The 25,500-nt window shown below is 36.9% G+C and overlaps 2 protein-coding genes across 6 annotated transcripts in view; one reads left to right on the forward strand and one right to left on the reverse strand.

The window, feature by feature from the left end:
* The window catches only part of ATP2C1 (ATPase, Ca++ transporting, type 2C, member 1), a 158,435-nt gene that overhangs the window by 130,961 nt on the left and 1,974 nt on the right, over positions 1-25,500 (forward strand). For 2 of the 5 annotated variants that reach the window (XM_011977971.1, XM_011977973.1), the window contains exons 20-27: positions 3,647-3,697; positions 4,626-4,792; positions 6,762-6,830; positions 7,401-7,517; positions 8,331-8,478; positions 9,017-9,112; positions 10,279-10,420; positions 11,984-12,078. In XM_011977971.1, the coding sequence (XP_011833361.1) occupies positions 3,647-3,697; positions 4,626-4,792; positions 6,762-6,830; positions 7,401-7,517; positions 8,331-8,478; positions 9,017-9,112; positions 10,279-10,420; positions 11,984-12,078 (885 nt within the window). Of the gene's footprint in view, positions 1-3,646; positions 3,698-4,625; positions 4,793-6,761; positions 6,831-7,400; positions 7,518-8,330; positions 8,479-9,016; positions 9,113-10,278; positions 10,421-11,983; positions 12,109-25,500 lie in introns of all 5 variants that reach the window. The other 3 variants (XM_011977972.1, XM_011977975.1, XM_011977974.1) reach the window with 2 other exon arrangements.
* The window catches only part of ASTE1 (asteroid homolog 1 (Drosophila)), a 40,982-nt gene continuing 40,120 nt past the window's right edge, over positions 24,639-25,500 (reverse strand). The window contains exon 8 of the mRNA XM_011977970.1: positions 24,639-25,151. The gene's annotated coding sequence lies outside the window, so the exon portion shown is untranslated. The remainder of the gene's footprint in view (positions 25,152-25,500) is intronic.

Genomic DNA, 25,500 nt, shown 5'->3' on the forward strand with positions numbered 1-25,500 from the left:
AAAAAAAAAAAAAAAAAAGCAACCCAAAAATCCCTGAAGAACATTGTAGTTGGGATTCATGAGCCACTTGCTCGAACCCATTTCTGCTCTGTGGAGTGTACTTTTGCTTCAATAAGTTTGTGCTTTCGTTGCTTCATTCTTTTATTCCTTTGTGTGTTTGGTTCAATTCTTTGTTCAACACACCAAGTACATGGACAACTCACAGTCAAGACCTTTCATTCACTAACAGATTTATTTTGCAGCTTTGGCAAACACTTGTTATATTTCAGTGCTGTGTGCTACATGATTAATTTCTGCAGTAATTAGAGTTTTCACTTAGAAGGTTACCAGTATGTTTTGGATATATATGTAACTGAGTCTTTTTTAAAGACACAGTGAAGAGTTTCTGAATGGATTTTTGAACTTTTTTGAAAGAAAGGATTTTTCCCAAATATAAATTATGTGATTCATGATATTTGGATTGCCTAGGTATAATCAGTAATGTGATATTACAGTCCAGCAGAGTCTTTTGTTTAAGAAAATAATACCTTTTTTTATTTAGACCTTTATTAAAAGGAGAGAACCAGGGAACAGTCTTTATGGTAGTACTGAGATATATTCAGTTGTTCATTCATTTTATTTGTCTTTATAGAGAGAGCACTGTTGGTATAGGACAAAAATCTCTGACTTCTTGAGTCTTAGAAGATAAATGGATATATATTATGTTAAATAAGTGCTTAAGAGCACCCTCCCCCCCCTCAAAAAAAGGCAAAATTTGAATGATTAGAGAGGGAGATTGAAATTTTTAGATAGTATGACTAGGGAGGGCCTCACTGAGAAGGTACTATTTGACAGAAAGGGGACCCATGTTATATCTGAAGAAAGAGCATTCCAGACAAGGGCAAAGGCTGGAAGTGAGTGTGCCTGGCATGTGTGAGGAACAATCAGGAGGCCAATTGTAGTTCAGTCAGGAAAAGACTAATGATAGGAGTGCCGTGAGATGTGCATTTCTTGAGGGACCCGGTAGATGATAAAGGACTTCGGCATTTGTTCTGAGAGAGATGTGAAATCATTTGAGGGTTTTGAGAAGACACGTGATCTCACTTCTGTATTAACAGTGCCACTTTGGCTACTGTGTTGCAAATTGGGGGAAACTAGGGCAGAAATAAGAAAGTCACTTTGGAGGTATTGGCCCAGAGTGTTGGCAATGGTTGTGGAGTAAGGTGGTTGAATTCTGGATATATTTGTGAGTGGAGTCAACAAGATTCGCTGTCAAACTGCTTGTTGGCACATAAGAAAAATGGAGGAATTAAGGATGGCTCCCCAAATTTGGAGCCTCAGCAACTGCACATATGTACTTTTCATTAACAGAGGATAGGAAGGAGCAAGATTGAGACATCTGAGGAGATGTGGAGTAGGGATGGGAATTAGTTTTGCTGATCTGGATTTCAGAAGAAATGTCTGGGCTTGAGATAAAAATGCATTCAAATAAATGCGTGTAAATAAAATCCAAAGCCATGTGCCTGTGTATGCTCACCTGAGGCGTAGGGAATTCTGAGACCTCTTATAGAGAAAGGAACTGAGCCCTGGGGTGCTCCAACATCTAGACATCAAGAGAGATCAGGAGAATTCTGTACAAGAGGAACAGCCAAAAAGGTAGGAGGAAGACCAGTGTTGGTGGTGGTGGAAGCCAAGGGAAGATGGTGTTTCAGGAGGGACTAATCATCTATGTTAGGGTGTGGCGGAGAGGTTAAGTCAGATGAGAAATGACTGTAGGCATTAGCAATGTGGTGGTGGTGGTGAGGGTCTTTGAAAGTCATGAATCGTGTTTCAGTGCAGTTGTGATAACAGTATGATCATGGGATGGATTCAGAGAGAATGGGAGACAGCAAGTGTAGGAACTTTCTAAGGAACTCTGCTCCAAAAATCCTCCCTGTTCCTGTATCAAAATTTTTTCCTTGCTGCTGCACTTTACCATCAGTATACAAACATGTTTCTTCTTCCATTAAAAAATAATGATAGGCCGGGCGCGGTGGCTCACGCCTGTAATCCCAGCACTTTCGGAGGCCGAGACGGGCGGATCACGAGGTCAGGAGATCGAGACCATCCTGGCTAACAAGATGAAACCCTGTCTCTACTAAAAATGCAAAAAATTAGCTGGGCGTGGCGGCAGGTGCCTGTGGTCCCAGCTACTTGGGAGGCTGAGGCAGGAGAATGGCATGAACTCGGGAGGCGGAATTGCAGTGAGCTGAGATCGTGCCACTGCACTCCAGCCGGGGCGACAGAGCGAGACTCCATCTCAAAAAATATAATAATAATAATAATAATAATAATAATAATAAAGAAAAGAAAGGAAAAGGTGGCAGCTGAAATGGGAAGGGAAGAGAAGTGGTTTTCTTTTTTTATATGGAAGGGACAACATGTTTTTGTATACTGATGGTTAAGATGTAGCAGTGAGGAAAACATTTTGGCACAGGAGGGAGGAGAATTTCTGGAGTAATGATCTTGATAGGTAAGGAAGGTAGAATCTTTGACCTGCAGTAGATGCCTATTCAGTTCATTGTAGTAAAACCAGAGCAGTTTAGTTCCTGGATACAGATACTGAGTTGGGGGAATTGTGGAAATTCTCTTCTGATTCTGATTTCTCCAAAGTAGGAAGCAAGGTGGTCAGCTGAGAAGGAGGCTAGAGAAAGGGGATAGATTGGAGGTATGAGGAGAGAAAAGTAATATGAACTAATCCTCAGAGTGGGAAAGAGAATGGTGTATTATGTGTATTGAAATCACCATAACTTGTAAATATTGTTGGAGACAGTGACATGACAGTGAGGCAGAAGTTAAAAATCACTGTGAAATGAGGGGTTGTGAACTCGGGAGCAGTGAATGCCTACAGTTAGTGAGTGACAGTCTCATCTGACATTCAGAACTGAGGTTTTATGAAGGGAGAATAGAGGATACCATGCTCTACCTCTACGCTCCTCCGGTGGTACTGTTTGAGGAGGTTATAGGGATGGCAGTGTTTTGTGGAAACACTAGGTTAGAGCAAAGTGAAAAAGAGTAAAAAATACAGGAGATTTGTTGGGACACAGTGAAAGGATTTCAGGAGATCAGGAGATGGGGTCAGAAAAAAGGATTAAATACGTGTTTTGGAGAGATAAAATCATATAAGCAATTTAGAGGTACAGTGGAAGAGAGGCTAATGAGTTAACCTGAGTAAAAGGGAATGAGCAGACACTTGACACTAAAAAATGGCTCTACAGACATTGAGAAGCAGCTGTTCTTTATTGCTCCTGAAGACAGAACAAAGGGAAAAGGCTATTTTAGTTGTATGCGAGTGTTGTAGGAAACAGACGCAAGAGAATTTTTCCTTTTTTTGTCTCTGGAACATTTCAAGAATAAGGCTGTTTTCTCTCCAGAGTTTACACATAATGGTATAAATTGGATGACTTGTTTAGATTGTGTATTTCCTGTGGTACCTTTGGTAAAGATCGAAATGACCATATCAAATGAATGTCTTAACAAACATATGGCATATTGCTTAAGCTTGATCTCAGTGGCAAATTAAATACAGCTTAAATTGATGAGTTTTTCATCATTAGTTATGAATGCATGGGTTATTCTGTGGAAATCTTAATATTGAAAATTTTTAGTGTATCTTGTATTTTAACAGGTTGCAGTATTTTACAGAGCTAGCCCAAGGCACAAGATGAAAATTATTAAGGTGAGTGTCTAAGAATCAGATTGTTTTATTTCTGTATACAAAATGCTGCTACTTTACTTTTGTTATGTTTGCATTACAGGAAGTAGAGCATCAAGGTCAGAAATACTGTGAAGCAAAACAGTGTTTGTTTTTGTAAGAGCTTGACATAGAAACACTAATAGAGAATTTAGTTGGCATAAGATATAGAAGAAAACTTGAACGAAGTATCTGCAAATGTAGCTTTCTTTAAACAGACAGTATAAAAGAATGTTCTAACTGGGGTCCATAGCCAAGTCTTCCCAGTGTGAATAGTGGTAATAAGTTAGAAACTAAATAAATACAGCAAGGAAATAGTGTTGTGATAGTGTGAACAATACTTAAAAGGCTATGATTATTTATATTAGTCAATTATATATAAAGCAACTGATATAGTATCCAGTAGTTAATGGTCTTAAGTTATTAATCATGATAACCAGCCATTGTGTAGTTCAGAGTTTCTCAATGTTGGCACCATTGACATTTTGGACTAGATAATTCCTTGTTGTGAAGGGCTGCCTTGTGTGTTATAGAATGTTTAGCAGCATCCTTAGCCCCTTCCCATTAGATGCCAGTGACATCCCCCAAATCACGACACTCAGAAACATCTCCAAACATTGTCACATGTCCCCTGGGAGATAAAATTGCTGCTAGTTGAGAATCATTGTATAGTTGTTTGAAGAACAGAATTTAGATACAGTTCTCACAGATGGAAATATTAGTAGCAACTTTTTCTAAGCTTTATCTTACTGAGATCTCCATTTGTTGAAGTTTGTTGAAAAATGGGTGGTCTATATTATTTCTAATCTTAATTATGTGAAAAATAATTAGGGAGAATTTGTTTATTGCTTTGTATGGAAGCAACATTTTTATCAGAATTCCTTCCTCTCCCCTGTCCTCTGCTCCACTGTAGTCGCTGCAGAAGAACGGTTCAGTTGTAGCCATGACAGGAGATGGAGTAAATGATGCAGTTGCTCTGAAGGCTGCAGACATTGGAGTTGCGATGGGCCAGACTGGTACAGATGTTTGCAAAGAGGCAGCAGACATGATCCTAGTGGATGATGATTTTCAAACCATAATGTAAGCTTTATTTCAGTGAATGCCTATCAGAGAATCTTCCCCTATCCTTTCCTGTCTCCCACCCCTAGAGAATTCAACTGGAAAAGAATTAGTATTTAACAATTAGGTAAACTAAGCCATTTTTCTAGGGTAATTATCCTATTTTATGGTCTGTTGTATAGTTCTGAAGAAAATGATTTGTGTGGCTGGAACAGACATAGTAAATGGCAAGACTCTCATTTAAGAAATATTTGCCAAGTGCCAGCCACATGTCACCTTTTTCTGGGCACTAATATGATGGTATAGTAATGGCCTTTATGTTAAATTCAAGTAGTTAGAATTATGCATATGTATGGCTCTTTTTTGGGCCTTATAATAAATATTGAAAATTATGAAGTTTCCATCCATACCTGTTTTTTTATATCAGTAATTTATTCATGTTGCCCTCATTTAATGTTATAATTTATTAAATTTAGATAGCTTTATTTGTGTAAGCCACAGTTTCCAATTAAGACTCCAGTGTAATACATGGTGGTGTCAGTTTTACAGTGTTCAGTTGGGGATCATGTGAATCCCATTTATTTATTTATTTATTTATTTTTGGTAGCCACCTGTTGGATGACCTGAGTTTAGTGATAAATTCTAATTATATGTTCCAGGCTGTTTTATTACTCTGATTTGGCCTACAGCAAAACATTTGGGAGCTCAGGACTCACAGTATTTGCCAAGCTTTTGCAAAGATACGAGTTTTTTCTTTCCATTATTAGAATTATATAGAATTCTTAGAAGAAATGGGAAGTTGATTAAAGAGCCTAGATTTTCTTGGATTCAGCTAAATGAATGAGAGAATTTATATGAATCCTTGTAAACTGTGTTCTCTATTTAATTCCTCTGCAACATGTGATCTACTTGATGTGTAGGAACACCACGTAGCTTAAATTCTATAATTCTTATATATCTCATTGCCATTTGATTCCTGACATACATTAGTTTAAACCTTTACTCTGCATTTTGTACCACTAAGAAAAATGAGCTTAGAGGAAGGGGAAGAAGATAATCATGGCTGGGCATGGTATCTCATGCCTGTAATGCCAGCACTTTGGGAGGCTGAGGTGGATGGATCACTTGAGCCCAGGAGTTCGAAACCAGCCTAGGCAACATGTCAAAACCCATCTCTCCAAACAATACAAAAAAAAATAGCTGGGAGTGGTGACTTGAGCCTGTGGTCTCAGCTACTCTGGAGGCTGAGTTGGGAGGATTGCTTGAGCCAGGAAGGTCGAGGTGCAGTAAGTTAAGATTGTGCCACTGCACTCCAGCTTGGGAAGCAGAGCAAGACCCTGTCTCAAAAACAAAAACAAAAACAAAAACAAAAAATCATTTTATGTATTATGAATGTGAAGTATTTTCTCTTGTGGGGAGAGGCAATGTATGATTTTAATGTTGAAATATCTTCTTCAGAATAAGAATTTTAATACTGTGACAAATTAGTTCAGGTAGAGCTTAGGCTTGACTTTAATTCTTTGCTAAAATAAATGTTTCCATATTGATACATGTGTTGTATTAGTTGAAATTTTATTTTATTTATTTATTTGTTTGTTTGTTTGTTTGTTTGAGACAGAGTCTCACTTTGTTGCCAGGGCTGGAGTGCAGTGGTGTGATCTCGGCTCACTGCAACCTCCGCCTCCCAGGTTTAAGCGATTCTCCTGCCTCGGCCTCCCAAGTAGCTGGGATTACAGGCATGCGCCACCACACCCAGCTAATTTTTGTATTTTTATTAGAGACAGGGTTTTGCCATGTTGGTCAGGCTGGTCCGAACTCCTGACCTCAGGTGATCTGCCAGCTTCGGCCTCCCAATGTGCTGGGATTACAGGCTTGAGCCACAGTGCCCGGCTGGAAATTTATTTTCAAAATTAGCTCCATAGTGTTTTAGTATAGATACATTTTTATATGATAATATTTTCTCACTTCATCTTTATTTTTTAAATTTCAGGTCTGCAATTGAAGAGGGTAAAGGGATTTATAATAACATTAAAAATTTCGTTAGATTCCAGCTGAGCACGTAAGTTTGCAAGGAATTTGTCACCATGGGTCTTCTGGATAAATTATATGAAAAATAGAACCTAAGCAGAATGCCTAGAAACTTATCTGCCTTATATTTCTGAGCATTGTTCATATGTCAGTTTTCCAAAAAGAAAATTTATTGTATTCAGAAATTTAAAGTGGCATGATAAATAGGTTGTAAATGTAACAATTAGATGTCTATATCATCAAAATATATAAATCTTTGTGATTTATTTAATAGCTCATGAAATCAGGGATGAGTCACATCTCATTGTTTCCTCTTGGTATCTTTTTCCAAAAGTAGAACGGGTATCGTGTAGTCAAAAAATGGTTACCGAAATACTGTTGAAACTATCATGCACATATAAAAATTCTTTATTTGTTCCTGTTGGCTAAACATCTTGAAAATCCTTTGTTAAAATACTATTAGCTTTAAAATGTCCACATGAATGAAGAATAGTTTACAGTCTTCCTTTAAAACCATAGTAGTAGTGAAATTTTTAAGTGGTATCGTAGAATCAACAGATTTACTATGCTGATATTTTTAAATGACTCTCTTTTTCAACAGGAGTATAGCAGCATTAACTTTAATCTCATTGGCTACATTAATGAACTTTCCTAATCCTCTCAATGCCATGCAGATTTTGTGGATCAATATTATTATGGATGGACCCCCAGCCCAGAGGTACGAGTTTTTTATTGCATGAGCTGGAAAAACAAGGAATGTGTGCTACCCTGATAATTAAGTTTTAAAACTTGATTTAAGGACAGTGTTGGAAAACTTTGCAGCAGATGTTTTAACATTTATATTATAAATTGTGTGATGTGCGTATTTTATTTATTCTTTTTGAGTGTGCATGCAGTGTAGATCTGAGCCTTTCCACTGTTAGATGCCTAGCGTAAGGTTGAGAATAGATCAGGAATAGGTGCTATCCCTGTCCTCAGGAAGTAAGCCTTTTATTTCTAAAAATTGGATATAATGGAGAAATTTCTGGGTTCAGTGTTATTATCTAGGTTCTGCTATTGTCAGTTTTAGAGACTTTGGGAAAGTATTAGAGGACCTGAGTGTCGTAACTTTTTAAAAAAATTTAATGCTAATGGAGTAGTTGAGTGATAGATGTCATTTGGCCACTCCAGCAAATCATCTCAGTCAAAACCTCTTTATATGAAAGATACTTCAAAATTCAGTTGGTAGGTCATGTATTTCACACCGTATTTGAGGTAAACTTACATGTAAATGAATTGGATGGTTTTTTGAAAGTTGATTATCTATCCCCTGTCAAATTGTGCCAAACAAATAAGTTAAAGAGGAGAGAAAAAGTGACAAAATCAGTGTTATTTTTGTATAATCATAGCCAAGGTTTTCTTTATGATTCAACATTTTGTTTCCATAAGAAAGCATTTAATTTGCTGAATAATTGAGGTTAGTGAGGTTGTGAAAGTAACAAATCCAAACCTTAAAACTTGAAAGTAATTTATTTTTCTGTTTGTTTTTAAGCCTTGGAGTAGAACCAGTGGATAAAGATGTCATTCGTAAACCTCCTCGCAACTGGAAAGACAGCATTTTGACTAAAAACTTGATACTTAAAATACTTGTTTCATCAATAATCATTGTTTGTGGGACTTTGTTTGTCTTCTGGCGTGAGGTATATTCACTGGCCAAGCTGCTATATTAACATGAATTCTATATATATAATAGGATTCCTAGTTATTTTGATGGGTTACCCAGAAGGCTGGGAAGTTAAGGGAGCCTCTTTTAGTGAAAAATATGATAAGAACATTTTAAAAGAGTTTGATTTCCATCTTTATGGATAAATAAAATTATTGATTCATGTATTAGAATAAATCTGCAGAGAAGTATCAGATACAATAAAAAGAAATGAAAATTTAGAGAGAATTTTGAAAACCTGAGTCTTAAAATCATACAACCACTTTATTTTTAAATAACAGTATTTTAATATCTAATATATAGTTCATGAGGTTTTTTTTTTTACTTTTTATTATGTAGATTACAACTATTCGCTAGGTGATTTATAGGAAATTTGGGTAGCTTTTACGTTTCGTATGTTAGGCTAAAGCTATTTCTTCCTAATAGAAAGAAAATATTTATATTTTTTAAAAAGCATGTTATTTATCCATTAAATTCAGCCACTGAAAAGTAATTTCGTTATTACCTCTTGACAGCTACGAGACAATGTGATTACACCTCGAGACACAACAATGACATTCACATGCTTTGTGTTTTTTGACATGTTCAATGCACTAAGTTCCAGATCCCAGGTATGTTTAGGTGATCTTAGTTGATTGACTTGATTGACTCACTTGAGTAGACTGCTTTCTAATAAGTAGGCAAAGATTATGGGTTTTAAGCTTTGCTTAATTTTGTAACCACCGATTGCAGCCCCAGACATAGCCTTCTTATAAACATGTGCCATTGGTCACAATGAGGATCCGCATTTGCGGGAGGTAAGCTTTATGTCTGACTAGAACATAAAAGTATTAATAATTCACAGGTGTTGTCGTCTGGGTTTAGCTGGCTATAGCTATAAGATAGATCATGGTTAACATTATCTGAGCATAGAACAAACCTCATAGGTTCTGTTGAGATTTTATTAATCTCATCTTAGAAGACAGTATTGCTAGGAGTACAATAGCAGTGTTGTGCCAATTTTTTTCCCATCACTCCTGTCATTGTGTCAAAGCTTAGGACATTTTAATTTTGCTTTTCTTCCCTTGTTGTATCTTAAGATGTGACTGCTGCTTCTTGGTCTAAGTGTTTTGATAGAAAATAATGGGCTAGAGCTTTGTGGTACTTTTTTAGAGCATATTGTCCTTAAAAACTAGTTTCATTTGAGGCGTGACTATTCATTTCAGCTTTAAAGCACTTTATGAATTCTTAACTATATTACCATTTGCCATGCTAGAACTTCTGAGTACAGTGAATTCTCACTAATTGACCAATTTTTGAAGAAGCTGTAATTATTTTTTTATGAAAAGTGGTTTTACTTTTTCAGTACACACATAATTAGGTCCATTCTCCAAGAAAGGATTTTAGATATCTACCTTAGTGAGAATGGATAGAAACGATTTAGCAAACTACAGAGAAGTTTCTTGATGGTTGGGATGTTAAAAGAAGAAATGATTTAGCAAAATAGAAATAAAGTTTCTTGATGTTTGGGATGTTAAAAATGGTCTCATTTATATAGTGTCACTTTTTTTTAAGCAAGCCCTTTCTTGATAAATAAAATAAAAGCTACTTTAATATTTACCCTTATTCCATCTGAATTGTTCCAAAACAATAGTAAAATTTAAGAGATTTCATAGAATTGACACTGTAGAATTCAGTGATAAAGTTATACTGCTTATTAAAAATTAGAAGTGAATATAATAAAGAAGTTATTTCTGTGACCAAGGAGTAATAATTGAACTCTCTGCTCTGCCAACAGACCAAGTCTGTGTTTGAGATTGGACTCTGCAGTAATAAAATGTTTTGCTATGCAGTTCTTGGATCCATCATGGGACAATTACTAGTTATTTACTTTCCTCCACTTCAAAAGGTTTTTCAGACTGAGAGCCTAAGCATACTGGGTAAAGAAAACGTTATCTTTATCATTTATATACTTTAGATAAATCATATTTTCTAATGTGTTCGTTTTAATTTTAAAATTCTTTTAAAATAGCAAAATAAGTAAATCACTTGATTTGAAAAAGGAATCTATTTTTTCATTTGAGAAAGCTCAGGGGAATTACTCACCTAAATCCAGGGTTTTGGTTTTTGCTTTTTTATAGGTTATCAATTGTTATAAAAGTCATATTATGTGATTCTCAAATATAGCAAATCAAAACCTGCTGTATAGTTTATAACTTTTTATGTACTATGCCATCTTGTATGAAGAGAAAACTAGACTTAATCTCCCTGAAAACCAAGTTGCTCTCTTCTTTAAAGTTAGAATTTTCAGTAGTTAAACGAATAATTCTTTCTTATTCTTTCTTGTTTGTACATTCTAATTTCACAAAATGTCAGTCTGACCCAAATAGTAGAATGTTTTATAAAGATTATTTGGAAATTACACATTATTCTTACGTTACCATTTATTATATGTATAATACAGTGCATTTAAAAATCAGTTTTCCTATGTAAGTGTGAGGAATGATGTATTTGACAATAATGCTATCCTTTATTGAATTCTTAATTTGGGTATTTATGAAAATAGTTATACAGTGTCACTGTATTTTTTGTTACAAGTTAAAATTTACCTTGAAATTGAACTAGTGGAATTTCAGTATTTTGATTCCATATTCACATTGCTTCCTCTTTTTTTAAAAAATGGCGTTTTAAGGAAACATCTGCAATTTTCCAAGCAGTAAATAAGAATTGAGATAGTGTGGATACTGTTGTAAAGACAAGTCTTCTATGCTTTGAAATAGAACATATTAATGTCAAATTTTTAATCTTCAGATAGGCATTTTCATTCAAAGTGTCTACTACTGTTGATACAGTACTTTTTTAAAGGGCTGTGTGATCTGTGAAATAAAAAAACTCCTTTTGTTGGTGTTACTGATAAAGGCTTGTCACATAAGCTTTCAGGGAAAGTGGTCAGAGGACTTAGGTTCTAATTCTGGCTGCTGCCTTTCCTAGTTATATGACTTTGGATAAGTCATTTAATATCTTTTTTTCTTTTCTTATTTTTAACTGAGGGTGATTGTGCCTACGTTATGGAATAGTTGTGAAACAATGTATTTGAAAGCTGTGGTGGCCAGGCGCCATGGCTCATGCCAGTAATCCCAACACTTTGGGAGGCTGAGGCAGGCAGATCACTTGAGGTTAGGAGTTCGAGACGAGCCTGTCCAAAATGGTGAAACCCCATCTCTACTAAAAATACAAAAATTAGCTGGGTATGATGGCACATGCCTGTAATCTCAGCCACCTGGGAGGCTGAGGCAGGAGAATGGCTTGAACCCGGGAGGCAGAGGTTGCAGTGAGCCTAGATCACACCACTGCATTCCAGCCTGGGCAACAGAGCAAGACTCCGCCTCAAAAAAAAAAAAAAAAAAAAAAATTGTGGTAAAATGCTAGAAAAATGTAAGCTATTAAGCTTTGCAACTGTAAGTTTCAAAGAAATGTAAAACCCAACTTATTTTCTCTTGCAGATCTGTTGTTTCTTTTGGGTCTCACCTCATCAGTGTGCATAGTGGCAGAAATTATAAAGAAGGTTGAAAGGAGCAGGGAAAAGATCCAGAAGCATGTTAGTTCGACATCATCATCTTTTCTTGAAGTATGATGCATATTGCATTATTTTATTTGCAAACTAGAAATTGCAGTCTGAGGATCATTTAGAAGGGCAAGTTCAAGAGGATATGAAGATTTGAGAACTTTTTAACTATTCATTGACTAAAAATGAACATTAATGTTAAAGACTTAAGACTTTAACCTGCTGGCAGTCCCACATGAAATTATGCAACTTTGATATCATATTCCTTGATATAATTGGCTTTTGTGATTGAGTGAAACTTTATAAAGCATATGGTCAGTTATTTAATTTAAAAAAAAGGGCAAAACCTGAACCACCTTCTGCACTTAAAGAAGTCTAACAGTATAAATACACTATCTATCTTAGATAGATATATTTTTTTTTTATTTTTAAATATTGTACTATTTATGGTGGTGGGGCTTTCTTACTAATACACAAATAAATTTAATCATTTCAAAGGCATTCTATTTGGTTTAGAAGTTGATTCCCAGGAGTGCCATATTTCAGCTACTGTATTTCCTTTTTCCTGTAATGTAAGCACCTCAGATACCATGTGCTACCATTTTTGTATCAAGTTTTTTGCACAGGATGTGACCACTGTCAGATCACTGTTCTTTTCTTTCTTTTTGTGATTGAAAAGCCTATACTACAATTTGAAGTAAATTTTTGTTTTTCTTAGTAAGTGTAAATGGTTGCTTTATTTAATTTAATTTAATTTAATTTTATTTTATTTTATTTTAAAAAGGCATGTCTTTGGTATAGCAGAATTAATGCAGGGCTATCAAGTGGTATTCTAGGATAACAGTGTCCATAATTAACACTTAGTCATAGAGTCAAAAACATTTAAGACTGATTGGGCTGAAGTTTATAATAAATTATATTAACATGTCTTCCTTTTTGAGTTAAAGGAGACTATATACTTTGTCAAATATCATTTTGTCATCCTCTAAATATAAATCCAAATACCTCAGCTAAGTAATTCTATTTTATTATTTTTGCTGTTATGTAGTTTTTAATCATATTTCTTAGGAAGTATAGGCTACTGGACTTAAAGAATAAAAAGTCCCCAAACCCAAACAGATGGTTTATGAACCAGAGTATATGTGGAAGATTCTTTGCTGGCCTTGCTCTGTGTGCATCTGCAGCTTCTTTGGCCTAGATTTTAGCACAAATCTGAGTCTGTCTCTTCTACTTTCATCACGTGTTCTGTACCTTCTTTTTGTTTCACTGGGCATGCTAGGGAGATGATGAATTTTGTGTGTAATGCCATCAGTTTTCATAAAAGCTTGATGAGGTATAGGTCATTTGTTTTGAGTATGTGGGCCAGAAATTTAAAATTAGAAATTTGTTTTTCTGTTGAATATTTCTATCTATAAACAGAAATGGGTCCCAATTCTTAGAGGTTTAATCCTTCTTGAAGCTAATAAGTTTTGTATTTATAATCTTTCAGGATGACCCATTCCTTAGCTTTTATCCAATATGAAACTACAAGTGTTAGCACTGAACTATTATCATTGAGAGGGAAAATATCTATTCTTTGAGTCTTGTTACTGAGGCAGTTGAGTGTAAGGAGCTGCCTGAAGTTTATTCTACTTAACCCTTTAAGGCTGAATTGTCAAATGTACATTGTTCCATGTCATTAGATGGAACATGGAAGCCATTGTCTAATCAACTCTATCATTAGTGACTTGATGTCTCATACCTTAATTTTGTAATGATTTTTCTTCTCTGTTACAAAGACTTGAAATACGTATTAAATGCACGTTAATCTTTTGCTTTGCATTTTAGGTTCAGATTATGACTTGATTGAAATAAATGTGCCTATACATTCATTTGCTTTGTACTATAAAAATAAAAATGATTTCTTAAGTTAATGGCATCCCAGTGGGGACTATTAGCATTAAAATTATCCATATGGATGCTGAAGATACAGAAATTAAAATTATCCATATGGATGCTGGAGAATGCATAGTACACAGAATCTATGATTTAAAAAGAAGTTGAATGTACAGTACAGATCCAGATTGCAATTTTCCATAATATATTAATCCAAGTTGACATGGATGATTTAAATGTGCTGGTATCTAAATTTTAAATTTTTACCCCATTTCCTAATCCTAGGACTTGCTAGAGTCCCTAACAATACTAACTTATTTGATGTTTTTCCCTGTTAAACTACCTTATGGAGTTATTTGGCCCCATAATGGCTAAACATCAGGGAAGAAAAGAAAAGAACTTAAAATAATGCACTGATGAGGTAAACAGTTCTGAAGTGATCAAAACTGGCCACACAGAACAAGGCTGAACATGTTGTGTCACATTTATGCTGGACATTGCATAACCCAGAGATGAAACAAAAGTGAAACCATGCAACCCAAAGACCCTCCCTTCTCAGGATATAGGCTTTGTTTATAGCAGTAACCACCCTCACAAGAATAAGACACATTATTTACCTGTCATGTCCATGTAGGGTATGTATTTTACATTGGTAGTCTTTTTGAGATCACTTAAGTTTTGGTCTCCTTGATACACTACATAAGTAAAGTATGTATTGGTCACACTTAAAAATAGTTTCTCACTGAAATGAGTTAGAGGCAAACAATAAACTAATATTTAGGAAACTTAATTAACTTTACCTTGCTTTCTGCCTCTGTCACTTGGCAATTCACTTCCGCATATGACTCATCCATGAAGTTAGATGATGAACTGGTTATCTTTTCATTACATTTATTTAGTACCTGGAGTGTGCTAGAAGTAGAACGATGATGGCATCCCTGCCCTATAGGAGCCCATGAACACAGATAGCAGGGGATATTACTGCTAATAAGCTATTTCAAGAAAGTTAATAGGGATCTTTGCCTATTTACTTTAAAAATACACATAGATTAAAATGAGTCCAGTGCACATTTCACTAGATAATTTCCTTGACGTTAGCTTTTGAAAATCTTTGAAGCACTTTTTAAGACTGAGCTCCTGCAATCCAAACAGCAGCTGATTTGCACACTAAAACGTGGTATGGATATTCATCCTTAACTAGTATGTGATTGGACAGAGAGATCACTCTGATGGTTAAGTTTCCTTGAGCTCAGCTACCACTTGAACTATTAACTCTTATTTAATGACATTATTTTGGGTTTTGGTTGTCAAGAGTTGGTTATTGTTAATAATGGATAATGGTTAACCAGTCCCTGGTATTAATGTAGATACAGTTGTCCATAAACATTGTTGTGGGTTTAGATTTTTTTAAAAAAAAGGTAGTATCATGCCTTCAGGAAGTTTTCAGTCAGTTCTGGAGACCAATGTGAAATATATCCAGTAGGATGGTAAATGTTGTCCAGAATGCTACAGTAGCTGAAGGAGACAAATAACTTCATGGGATCCTCAAAGAAATTTGTCATGGAAATTGCCTAGAACTAGTGACAGCTGAATCAAATTTTAAGTTGGGAAACTCCAGCTGAGAAGCAGTAGGACATTGCAGCCAAACAGCAAAGCCTCTGCAGAGGTGGTGGTAGGGGCTAGAAGGAATCTGTGAAAACCACAGTGAGTTTGACACTGTTAAGACCAGGAAGTACAGTGTGAAGGGTTGGAGAGATAGGCAGAAGCCTAATGGTGAAAGCAGAGACAATTGATTTGTCTGATAGCATGCCAGGGCATTTCAAGAGTTTGATGTGAGTTTGGATTTTTGTATTGTAACATGCTGATGGAAGCACAGAGGATCAGTTGTGAAGACTGAAATAGGGAGACCAATTAGAAACTCAAGGAAGCTTAAGGAGTAAAGGGATGATTGAGCTGTGGCAGTCACGATGGAGAGAAAGGCATGGAATTTGAATTTTCTTTTTTTTTTTTTTTTGAGGCAGGGTCTCACTCTGTCCCCCAGGTTGGAGTGCAGTGGTGTGATCTCAGCTCACTGCAACTTCTACCTCCCAGGATCAAGTGATCCTTCCACCTCAGCCTCCTGAGTATCTGGGATTACAGGTGCACACCACCATGTCTGGCTAATTTTTTTGTATTTTTGGTAGAGGCAGGGTTTCACTTTGTTGCCCAGGCTGGTCTCGAACTCCTAAGCTCAGGCAATCCACCAGCCTTGGGCTCCCAAAATGCTGGGATTAGGTGTGAACCACTGTGCCCAGCCTTGAATTTGTATCTTCTGAGAGATAACATTGACGTGACTGGATAGGAGAAAAGGAAAATGGAAAAGATACTAGTCTGTGGCCTTTGGCTTGAATAGTAGAGCTATTAGCAGAAGAACCTAAGCTAAGCAGGGTTTAGTGGGACACAGGTCCATCTGAAATGTAAAGCTTGTTGTGTCCTTGAGATTTCCCAGCTGGATGTGTTAAAGCTATGGCTGACTAATTATAAGCTCGTAGAAAAACACATCCATTTTTTGTTGTTGTTAAATTAAGCAATAAGTGAAAGTAAACTCAGCTTTGACAGAATAAGATTTCCTTTAAAAACTTTCCTTTAGCATAGTTATTAATCAGCAAACAGTTGTATAAATTCAAAATGCGGAAGGACAAGATAATATTTCAGTCTCCTTTGTTATCGAATGTTAATAGTGAATCTGTTATTAAGGTTACTGACTGGAAAACACTGATCTGAATTACTGGCAGCACTTTTTTTTGATATTTGCAGTAAGACACTTTCTAAGAGGTGAGAGTGTGTGTGTATGTATGTTTATGTGTGTGTCAGCGAACCACATAGCTTAAGGTATGCCACATGAGGAAACCCCAGTGAGTAAATAACATTACCATTAGAAAGCAGCTACTTACTCTGAATGAGTAATTGTGGCAGAAGAGTAGAAAACAATGTTGATTTTCTGTTTGTTTTTTGTGAAGGAGTCTTGCTCTGTTGCCCAGGCTGGAGTGCAGTGGCGTGATCTTGGCTCACTGCAATCTCTGCTTCCTGAGTTCAAGTGATTCTCCTGTCTCATCCTCCTGAGTAGCTGGGATTACAGGCGTGTGCCACCATGCCCAGCTAATTTTCGCATATCTAGTAGAGACAGGGTTTTACCATGTTGGTCAGGCTGGTCTCAAACTCCTGACCTCAGGTGATCCACGCGCCTCAGCCTCCCAAAGTGCTGGGATTACAGGCATGAGCCACAGCACTTGGCCTGTTTAGTTTTTTAAATTTTACGTGTAATTCTTTTGGCCTTTCTAGTCTCGTCTCCTACACAATGCTCCAGTACAGTCAACTTCGAGATCATTGTGGACAGTGTTACTTTAAATTGAAATCCTTTTATCTCTGTCCCAATGTTGAGAATCAGAGAGAGATTTTACCTCTACTTCAAAGCCCAGTGAAATGCCAACAAGAATAACCTTTCCAGATTTCTATAATGTGTCTGTGTGTGTGGGGTGGGGTACAGTTTCTTGAACACTTTTTTTGGTTTGAGGCAAGGTGTTGCTCTGTAGTGTGATCATGGCTTCCTGCAGCCTGGACATCTGGGCTCAAGTGATCCTCCTACCTCAACCTCTCGAGTGGCTGGGACTGCAGGCACATGCCACCATACCTAGCTAATTTTGTGTATTTTTTTGCAGAGATTAGGTTTTGCCATGTCGCCCAGGCTGGTCTCAGACTCCTGGGCTCAAGCAATCTGCCTGCTTTGACCTCTCAAAGTGCTGGGATTATAAGCGTGAGCCATCACGCCCAGCCTAACTTCTTGTAAACACTCTTTAAATGTAGCAATAAGTTTGCATATAACTTATTTAAATATGTTAAAAATAAAAAGTATTTACATATAACTTATAAAATTGTGGGATTTTTATGTTTTAGAAAGCATTAAAAATTTAAGTTGAAAACACTTGTTGATAAATCTAAACAGAAATTTGGTAATCTCTTTCATAAATTAAGTGTCAAAGTTTGGGGAGAAAAGTGAAAACAATTATTTGAGCCATTCGTTTTTATCCTTAGAAATCCTTTTCTAATATAAATCTGCTGGTGTTCTCGTGTACACATGAGCATATATGATGTAACAGCCTGTGCTTGCACAGCTGCTTCAGGTAGATGGTGTTTCATGTGCAGGTCACTGTGCACACCTGACTTTGCTATTCCTATTCTGTTTTACTCAAATCTGGCCAAACTGACAAATATACCGACAAAGGCCCGCATTTCTGTGGTGTTAGGCCTTCATGGCTGTTAGGCCTGACAGAACTTCTTTTCATATTTAACGCAAAGGTGCCCTAGCATCATTATTTCTTAAGCAATAGTTGCATTGCTCTACTTAGTAACCCTTTTGAGTAGAAACCACATCTCATTGTTATGAGCACTCAATGCCAGAAACTGAGCAAATGGTTCCATATAAATTCCAGAGATCCATTTTTGGGCTCTGGATTTGTAGGTTTTGAAAATGTGCCTTTTAATAGTTTAAAAAAAAATTACTAATCTTCTCAACTACATTAAAGAACTTTCTATTAAAGTTTTCTCTGTGATAAGTATATCAAAGTGCCCTTTAGTTGACAAGTGATAATTTGGTGCCATCTTATGGTCATAAATAAAATACCATATAATGCCTGGACCATGGCTCTTGTCAGGTCTGCATCTTGCAGGCATACTGTGAAACACATGGTTTGTGCGTCTTACAAATAGGTAACTGTGTAGAAAATGTATGTCTGATAGGAAAGACATGACAAACTTTACATTTAAGCATTATTAGATCAATTTTAAGAAGTTATAAATTAGAATGTTTTAATTCCTATTTCTGTCTCATATTCATCTGTGTGGTTGCGTAATAGGATTACATTAGATTTTGTAAGTATTTTTCTATATGGAGTGGGTCTGGATGGTTGGATGGTCCATGCATCGGCTAGAGGTATTACAAGTTAGGGAAATAGTTTAATTTAATCTTGTTTAACTCATCCACATGGAGCTATTATTTAGTTTTGGTGTAGAAACTATGGCCAGGCGTGGTGGCTCACACCTGTAATCCCAGCACTTTGTGAGGGTGGGGAAGGCAGGTTGCTTGAGGCCAGGAGTTCGAGACCAGTCTGGCCAACATGGCGAAACTAAAAATACAAAAATCTGTAGGGCGTGGTGTTGCATCCCTGTAATCCCAGCTTCTTGGGAGGCTAAGAACCAGAACTGCTTGAACCTGGGAGGCGGTGAGCCTAGATTGCGCCACTGCATTCTGGTCTGGGAGACAGAACAAGACTCTGTCTCAAAAAAAGAAAAAGGAAAGAAAAGAAAGAAACTACGCCATGCAGGTCAGATTCTCCTGTTGCCTATTTTTGTAAATAAAGTTTTATTAGAACACAACTATGCACATTCATTTACAATATTGTTTATTGGCATTGTCATGCTATAGCAGCAAAGGTGAGCCGTTGCAAGAGACTATATGACCTGTAAAGCCTAAAATATTTACTATCTGGCCCTTTGTAGAAAGTTTGCCTACTCATTTAGATATTCAAAAAGAGGAAAATAGGCCTGTACCTTGCATTCAGTGGATTAGAAAGGAAGTGGCACCAATTTTCTCTACCCTCCAATCTCCCAACAGTATATTCTCTCTTGTATGGATGCACTTGGTAGCAGATTTGATGTCAGTGACTACTCTGAGTCTCCATCAAGGCTCCCATGTAGAGAAAGTCAGAGTGTCTCAGACTGTTCTTAAAACATCATCAACCAGGAGGACATGCCATCACATTATCAAGGCTTCTTGTTCTTACAGTAGGTGGAGTATTCTGATCTGCCGTCCCATCTGAATTGTGCTTCCCATCTCTCTCTCTCTGCTCACCCAATTTTTTATCCATCTGAAGCAGTCTTCTCTTGTCTGGTTGATGGGCTCACTTCTACCTCTTGGATGCAGAAGAGAAGTGGAGGTTTCCCTCCTATTGGTTGTACAAACCCAGAGAAACAAAGCTTAATCTGAATAGGCTAAAGTATATTATCTTGCTTAGAGAAGACAACATTTAGTAATAGTAGAAACTAAACTATCCTAACAGCTCAGTCTTAGGGAAAAAATATAGTCACTAACTCATTTTCTCAGAACAGAACATTCTAAACCAAAACATATCTGCATAGTTCCCACAGATACCAAAAGGTGACTATATATGTGCATATATACATAAATGTAAAAATATATTTATATTTTCAGAGAAAGACTTAGCTATTTTAACCAAATAGAATGTTTTCAAGAGTAGCAGGAATAGAAGAGATTGAATGTGCATTGTAACATGTTCATTTTTCATTTGATTTCTCTCCCTAAAAACAGAATCCAGTGAAACTAGCTGGAAATTCTTCTTTCATGTATTATCTCATTCACTTCTCCCATTTTAACAGACTGTCGTGCAGTCATGCCTTTTAAATTTTAAAACTTCCTTCCTCAACATGAAGTTTTCATCTTAGAATTTTTACAGCTGGATGGACTTGAATTTAGTATTATTCATACCTCTGGAAAGAAATGCAAAAGCAGCTTATCCTGTATGGCTCAGAAAGCTGCTGCTGGAAGTGGGGTGGCATTTTTCCAAGAGTAGTATTTAATTTCAAATTGGTACAAGATGCAGAATCACTTTCAGCTGTGATGACTGAAGTGTGTCATTAAAAGACATGAGATAAACACCAAGTACCCCACATCTATCTTATTGAAAATACAGTGTCACATTTTGAGTCAGGCACCACTGAAAGTTTATCCTTTTATGGAACTTTCTGGTCTTGGTAGTGATGGCTTTCCAGGTGCTGCTCAGGTTCATGGTACGCCAGCCAGCCAAACAGCATGTGGTAGAGAGCAGCACCCAGTGAAATCTGGCAACCTTGCTAAGGGTAAAACTGGGTTTGGCTTCCTTAGGATTATGGAGTAGGGCCAGGTTTATAACGCTGGTAGTTGCAGGAAGAGGAAATTCCTAGGAAATGGTAATATCTGCTCTTCACCTTTTTCTCTCTTTTTTTTTTTTTTTTTTGAGACGGAGTCTCGCTCTGTCGCCCAGGCTGGAGTGCAGTGGCGCGATCTCTGCTCACTGCAAGCTCTGCCTCCTGGGTTCACGCCATTCTCCTGCCTCAGCCTCCCGAGTAGCTGGGACTACAGGTGCCTGCCACCACGCCGGCTAATTTTGTTTTTGTATTTTTAGTAGAGATGGGGTTTCACTGTGTTAGCCAGGATGGTCTCGACCTCCTGACCTCGTTACCCACCCACCTCGGCCTCCCAAAGTGCTGGGATTACAGGTGTGAGCCACTGCGCCTGGCCACCTTTTCCTATCTTTAAACATGCCAAGGGCTCTTTCAAATTGAGCTTTAAAAACACTACAGAAAACTCTGAAAATAGGAAAAAGGGCTAAAGGGGGACAGGTACTCACATGGGGATAATTCCTTCTAGTCTTTTGTCATTATTTTCTAAGTTTGAGCTTGGCTGCCCATTGAAATTCTCTTGGTAGTTTTCTACCCTTTCCAGTGTGGCTACTGCTGGAGTTGCTATAATATTCTCACATTCCTGCCCGTGTCTCTTCTTCACCATATTTGATAGTGTTGATCTCCTTTGCCTCTGCAAAATTCTGCTTTTAAACCTATGGCAATTCTGGTCTCAAACGTTGTCTTAATCTTTGTACTGCTTAACACTCACTTCTTCCCACATTCCTTGCTTTGCCCTGGCTTTTCATTGGGGATATAACAATGGCCATCACTTAATAACACATTTTTAGTATGAGGCACTGTGTTAAGTAACTTAAAAATACATGTTATTTTATCTTTTACACAATAATTTGGACTGTTAAAATCCTTTGCAGGTGGGACAACTGAGGCATAGTCATTGATTTATTTCCTTTTGTGCACAAAGGAGAAAAAGAGAATTCCAAGGGCTTTTTAGCTATGGTCTTTATCTTCTGAAATTCAAATTCAGATGCTAAAAGGTTAATTTGAATTCTTTCCGCATGATCAAATAGCATGAAAGACCTGTGATTATATTTACAGGATGTATATTAAACTTTCAAGGTCCAGGTGTCTCAAAAAGTGCTTGTACAAAATAGACTTCACATATAATTTTATCAGCACTAAATACAGAACATGATTAGGTTATAGTAAAAGTTTTCCTGTCTCTGCAGCTTTATCTCTAAAATTTATTCATCTTAGCTGCCCAGAGTTCCTTTTGTTACTTGAGCTGCTAACTGAAGACAATTTCCAAAGCCTAAGATAAGATTTCATTTGTTAGAACTCAATTAGAAAGAGCAGGACCTAATCACTTGATTGCAAACACAGGAAACTGGATTTTGGAAAGGGAATATGGGATGTATAACATTCTGCTTCTACACAGGTGTTCCTAATGTATATCTGATCTGAATTTTAAAATTCCTATTCTTTAAAGCCAGGTCAAAAGCCAGGCATGAGAATCTTCCTGTGATTTAACCTCTCATCCTGGTGACTGCTGTTTCCTTATTGTAGTATTCAGTCTGCACTTTGCCATTTTGCATCTGACAGACAATACTTTATATAATGGTAAAAACCACAGTTGCTTTTGCACCAACCTAATAAAATAATCTCTTGTCATTTCATTGTGTGTTGTCTCCCAAGCAGCTTAAACAAGAATGTCTTCTGCAGGGGGTTCAGGTGCTATGTCATCATTCTTCGGTGAACCACCTTATATACTCCTGTGAAGTGCCTGTGACTTCTCATCTAATATATTTAGGAGAAGATATACACCAGGGTAGTATACTTAAAGGGACATTACTAGACTTTCACTCCTTTACTGCAAGGCTGGATAATTTTCAGTGGAATGGTCCTGAAATGGTTAGAGAAAGGAGCTTGACTTATTACTTCTGCTGGAGGAGGACACTTTTAATCAAAGAAAAACATGATAGAGGTAATTCAGTGGTTTTAAGAAGCAGTGTTGATGACAACCCAGGAAATGGGACAGTTATATTAATATAATCTCCAGATTAGCCTCAAACTGCAGGAATCAAGGTAGGGAGGATTTGGTATAACAAAGGTCTTATATGTGTGTGTTTTTCTTTTGTTTTGTTTTGTTTTTTGAGACGGAGTCTTGCTCTGTCACCCAGGCTTGAGTACAGTGGCGCTATCTCGGTTCACTGCAGCCTCTGTCTCCCAGGTTCAAGCAACTCTCCCACCTCAGCCTCCTGAGTAGCTGGGACTACAGGTGCCTACCATGATGTCCGGCTAATTTTTGTATTTTTAGTAGAGATGGGGTTTCACCATGTTGGCCAGGCTGGTCTTGAACTCCTGACCTCAAATAGTCTGCCTGCCTTGGCTTTCCAAAGTGCTGGGATTACAGGCGTGAGCCACCCACCCAGCACGGGTCTGACATGTTTATAGTCCCCATTAGATACATTATTTTCCAGTAACATTTCTTTTCAAAAATAGATGTACTTGACTGCTCTTTTCTTGATTCTTCTGGGAATAACCATCTCTTTGGAGATGGCTGTTAGTAAGATTATAAAAATAACCTTACTGAAGAACTCCCATGTAATCCTCTGAAAATAATAAAAATTTCCTTATTTCAAGAACTCTTATTTAACAAAGTAATTGTTAGGTTTGAATATTCTAGGAGCAAATGATGTATTGTGTCTTCTGTAAATGGAGAAACCCAGTCAACACTTGGCAGGTGTGTGTTTGACCCTGGCTGATGCTGGGCTTATTCCTCTAAGAGTATGGTACTTCTAGGAAAGTAAAGAAAATCGTTTATCAGATATTAGGAACTGTACATAGGCCTGCTCAAAATGGCAGCTTTAAAGCTACCTTTAGGGCTATTCCTGATGGAATATACCAGTGGGAGAGTACAGAAGGAAGAACACAATTTGTATGAATACAAGTAAAATGAAGGTTGAATATATTTTCGGATCTTGCCCAATGCATTTATTCTACTTGGTTCTCTTAATTTTCAAGTTCTTATTTGGAACTGGCTTGCACCTTCATAACTCTTCAGGTATTTCTAATTTTAGCAGCCTCTATTTGGCAGTATTTTCCAGAGCAGTACCTTTTAAACTTTTTCACTACAGTCCACAGTAAGGAATACATTTTACACAATGACCTAATACATGATATGTATATCTGATATTTTCCATTCTAATTTTTTCATTAAAAAATAATGGGTGTGACTCATTACTTTCACATCTCATTAATGGGTCAAAATCTATAGTATAAAGAGGGCATAGAGTCTGGTGTTGCTGCATATATCTCTGATATTTTCACTTCTCACTGTTTCCTCCTCCTCTAGGTCTAACAGCTCAGGATGCTGTTTCTTATTTGGCTGGGGCCATTAGTTTCAACTTCTGCTTTAAAACCTGGAGTGTACCTAAAGTGCTCTTCAATCCTGTCATGGTCTCATTGACTTAAGTACTTACTTTTAGTAGAGACAGTTTTCTGTCTGGCATCCTCACTTCTCTACCTTTCATTGCCCAGACTTCATACTAAAGTACAGAGAGGAAACTGTTTTCAAAAATTTTTGAAATGATAACCAGCTGCTACTTAAAGGCAATAATTGAGTGGGACTTCTACTCTTTCTGAGAATGTAGCTGGCTAAATTGCTGCAATTTAAAGCGTATAGCATATATTACCGTTAACTTGCTGAAATGGAACATGAGAAGTATAAACATGGTTTCAAACATATTTAGAAATACAAAAGTTTCTTAAATCAGGTTGTATTTATTAAAAGCAAAATACAAAATAACTTGGAATTCAGATTGCTGTGATGTTTATCCCCTAACAGGTTAGTCCTAAAGAAAAAGTTAATTGTTTCAAGGGAGGTAACAGAATAATTTTAAGTAAGGATTATATTAAATACATCTAGTTTGATGCAAACTGAGTTTTATTCAAGGTCGGAGGCTTCACTATGTTCCTCTAAGTTTTCAACCATTAACAACCCAAACCGGTTGTTTCCCTTGTACCAACACTTGGTGTGTGCAGTGGTTCTCCCTCTGTTCTTAGAACAGCTGGTATTCTGTTTCTTCTGCCTTTTTTTTTTCGAATTTGATTTACCTTTTGGTAGGAATATTTCAATGGGGGCATATGACCTTGTGGCATTGAATAGATGTTCATAAAGTTGCTTAGCCTCAGGACACATGCTCAGGAGACTTTCTACAGAGGTCGATGCTAGCAGTTGTTGGCATAGCCCGTGCACCAGGCTTCCACTGTACAGTCTGTTCAAAGGGAGAAAACAGTATGTTGTTAAAGAACTAATTCAGTGCAACAGGATAACCATCATTGACATAGCTTCAACAAATGCATCTAAATAATGAGAGCTCTTATTGCTCTATAATATTATTGAAATTACTTAAGAATAATCTGTTCTTTGAAGGAAGGAACTGAGCTGGTATGACAAAGATTCTTTGCTGGTGATACTTAAAAACTTTTCATCAACAAATTACATGATGCATGCTTAGTTCGTTCTGCAGTTAGTCCCAAGGCTGAGGAGGTGTCTTTAACACTTTAATTTTAAAGAAAAGCAATTTAAAATGACCCTGATAAACCAAATAGGTGGTTTGTTAG

This window comes from Mandrillus leucophaeus, unplaced genomic scaffold, assembly GCF_000951045.1.
Source record: "Mandrillus leucophaeus isolate KB7577 unplaced genomic scaffold, Mleu.le_1.0 Scaffold186, whole genome shotgun sequence".
Lineage (NCBI taxonomy): Eukaryota > Metazoa > Chordata > Mammalia > Primates > Cercopithecidae > Mandrillus > Mandrillus leucophaeus.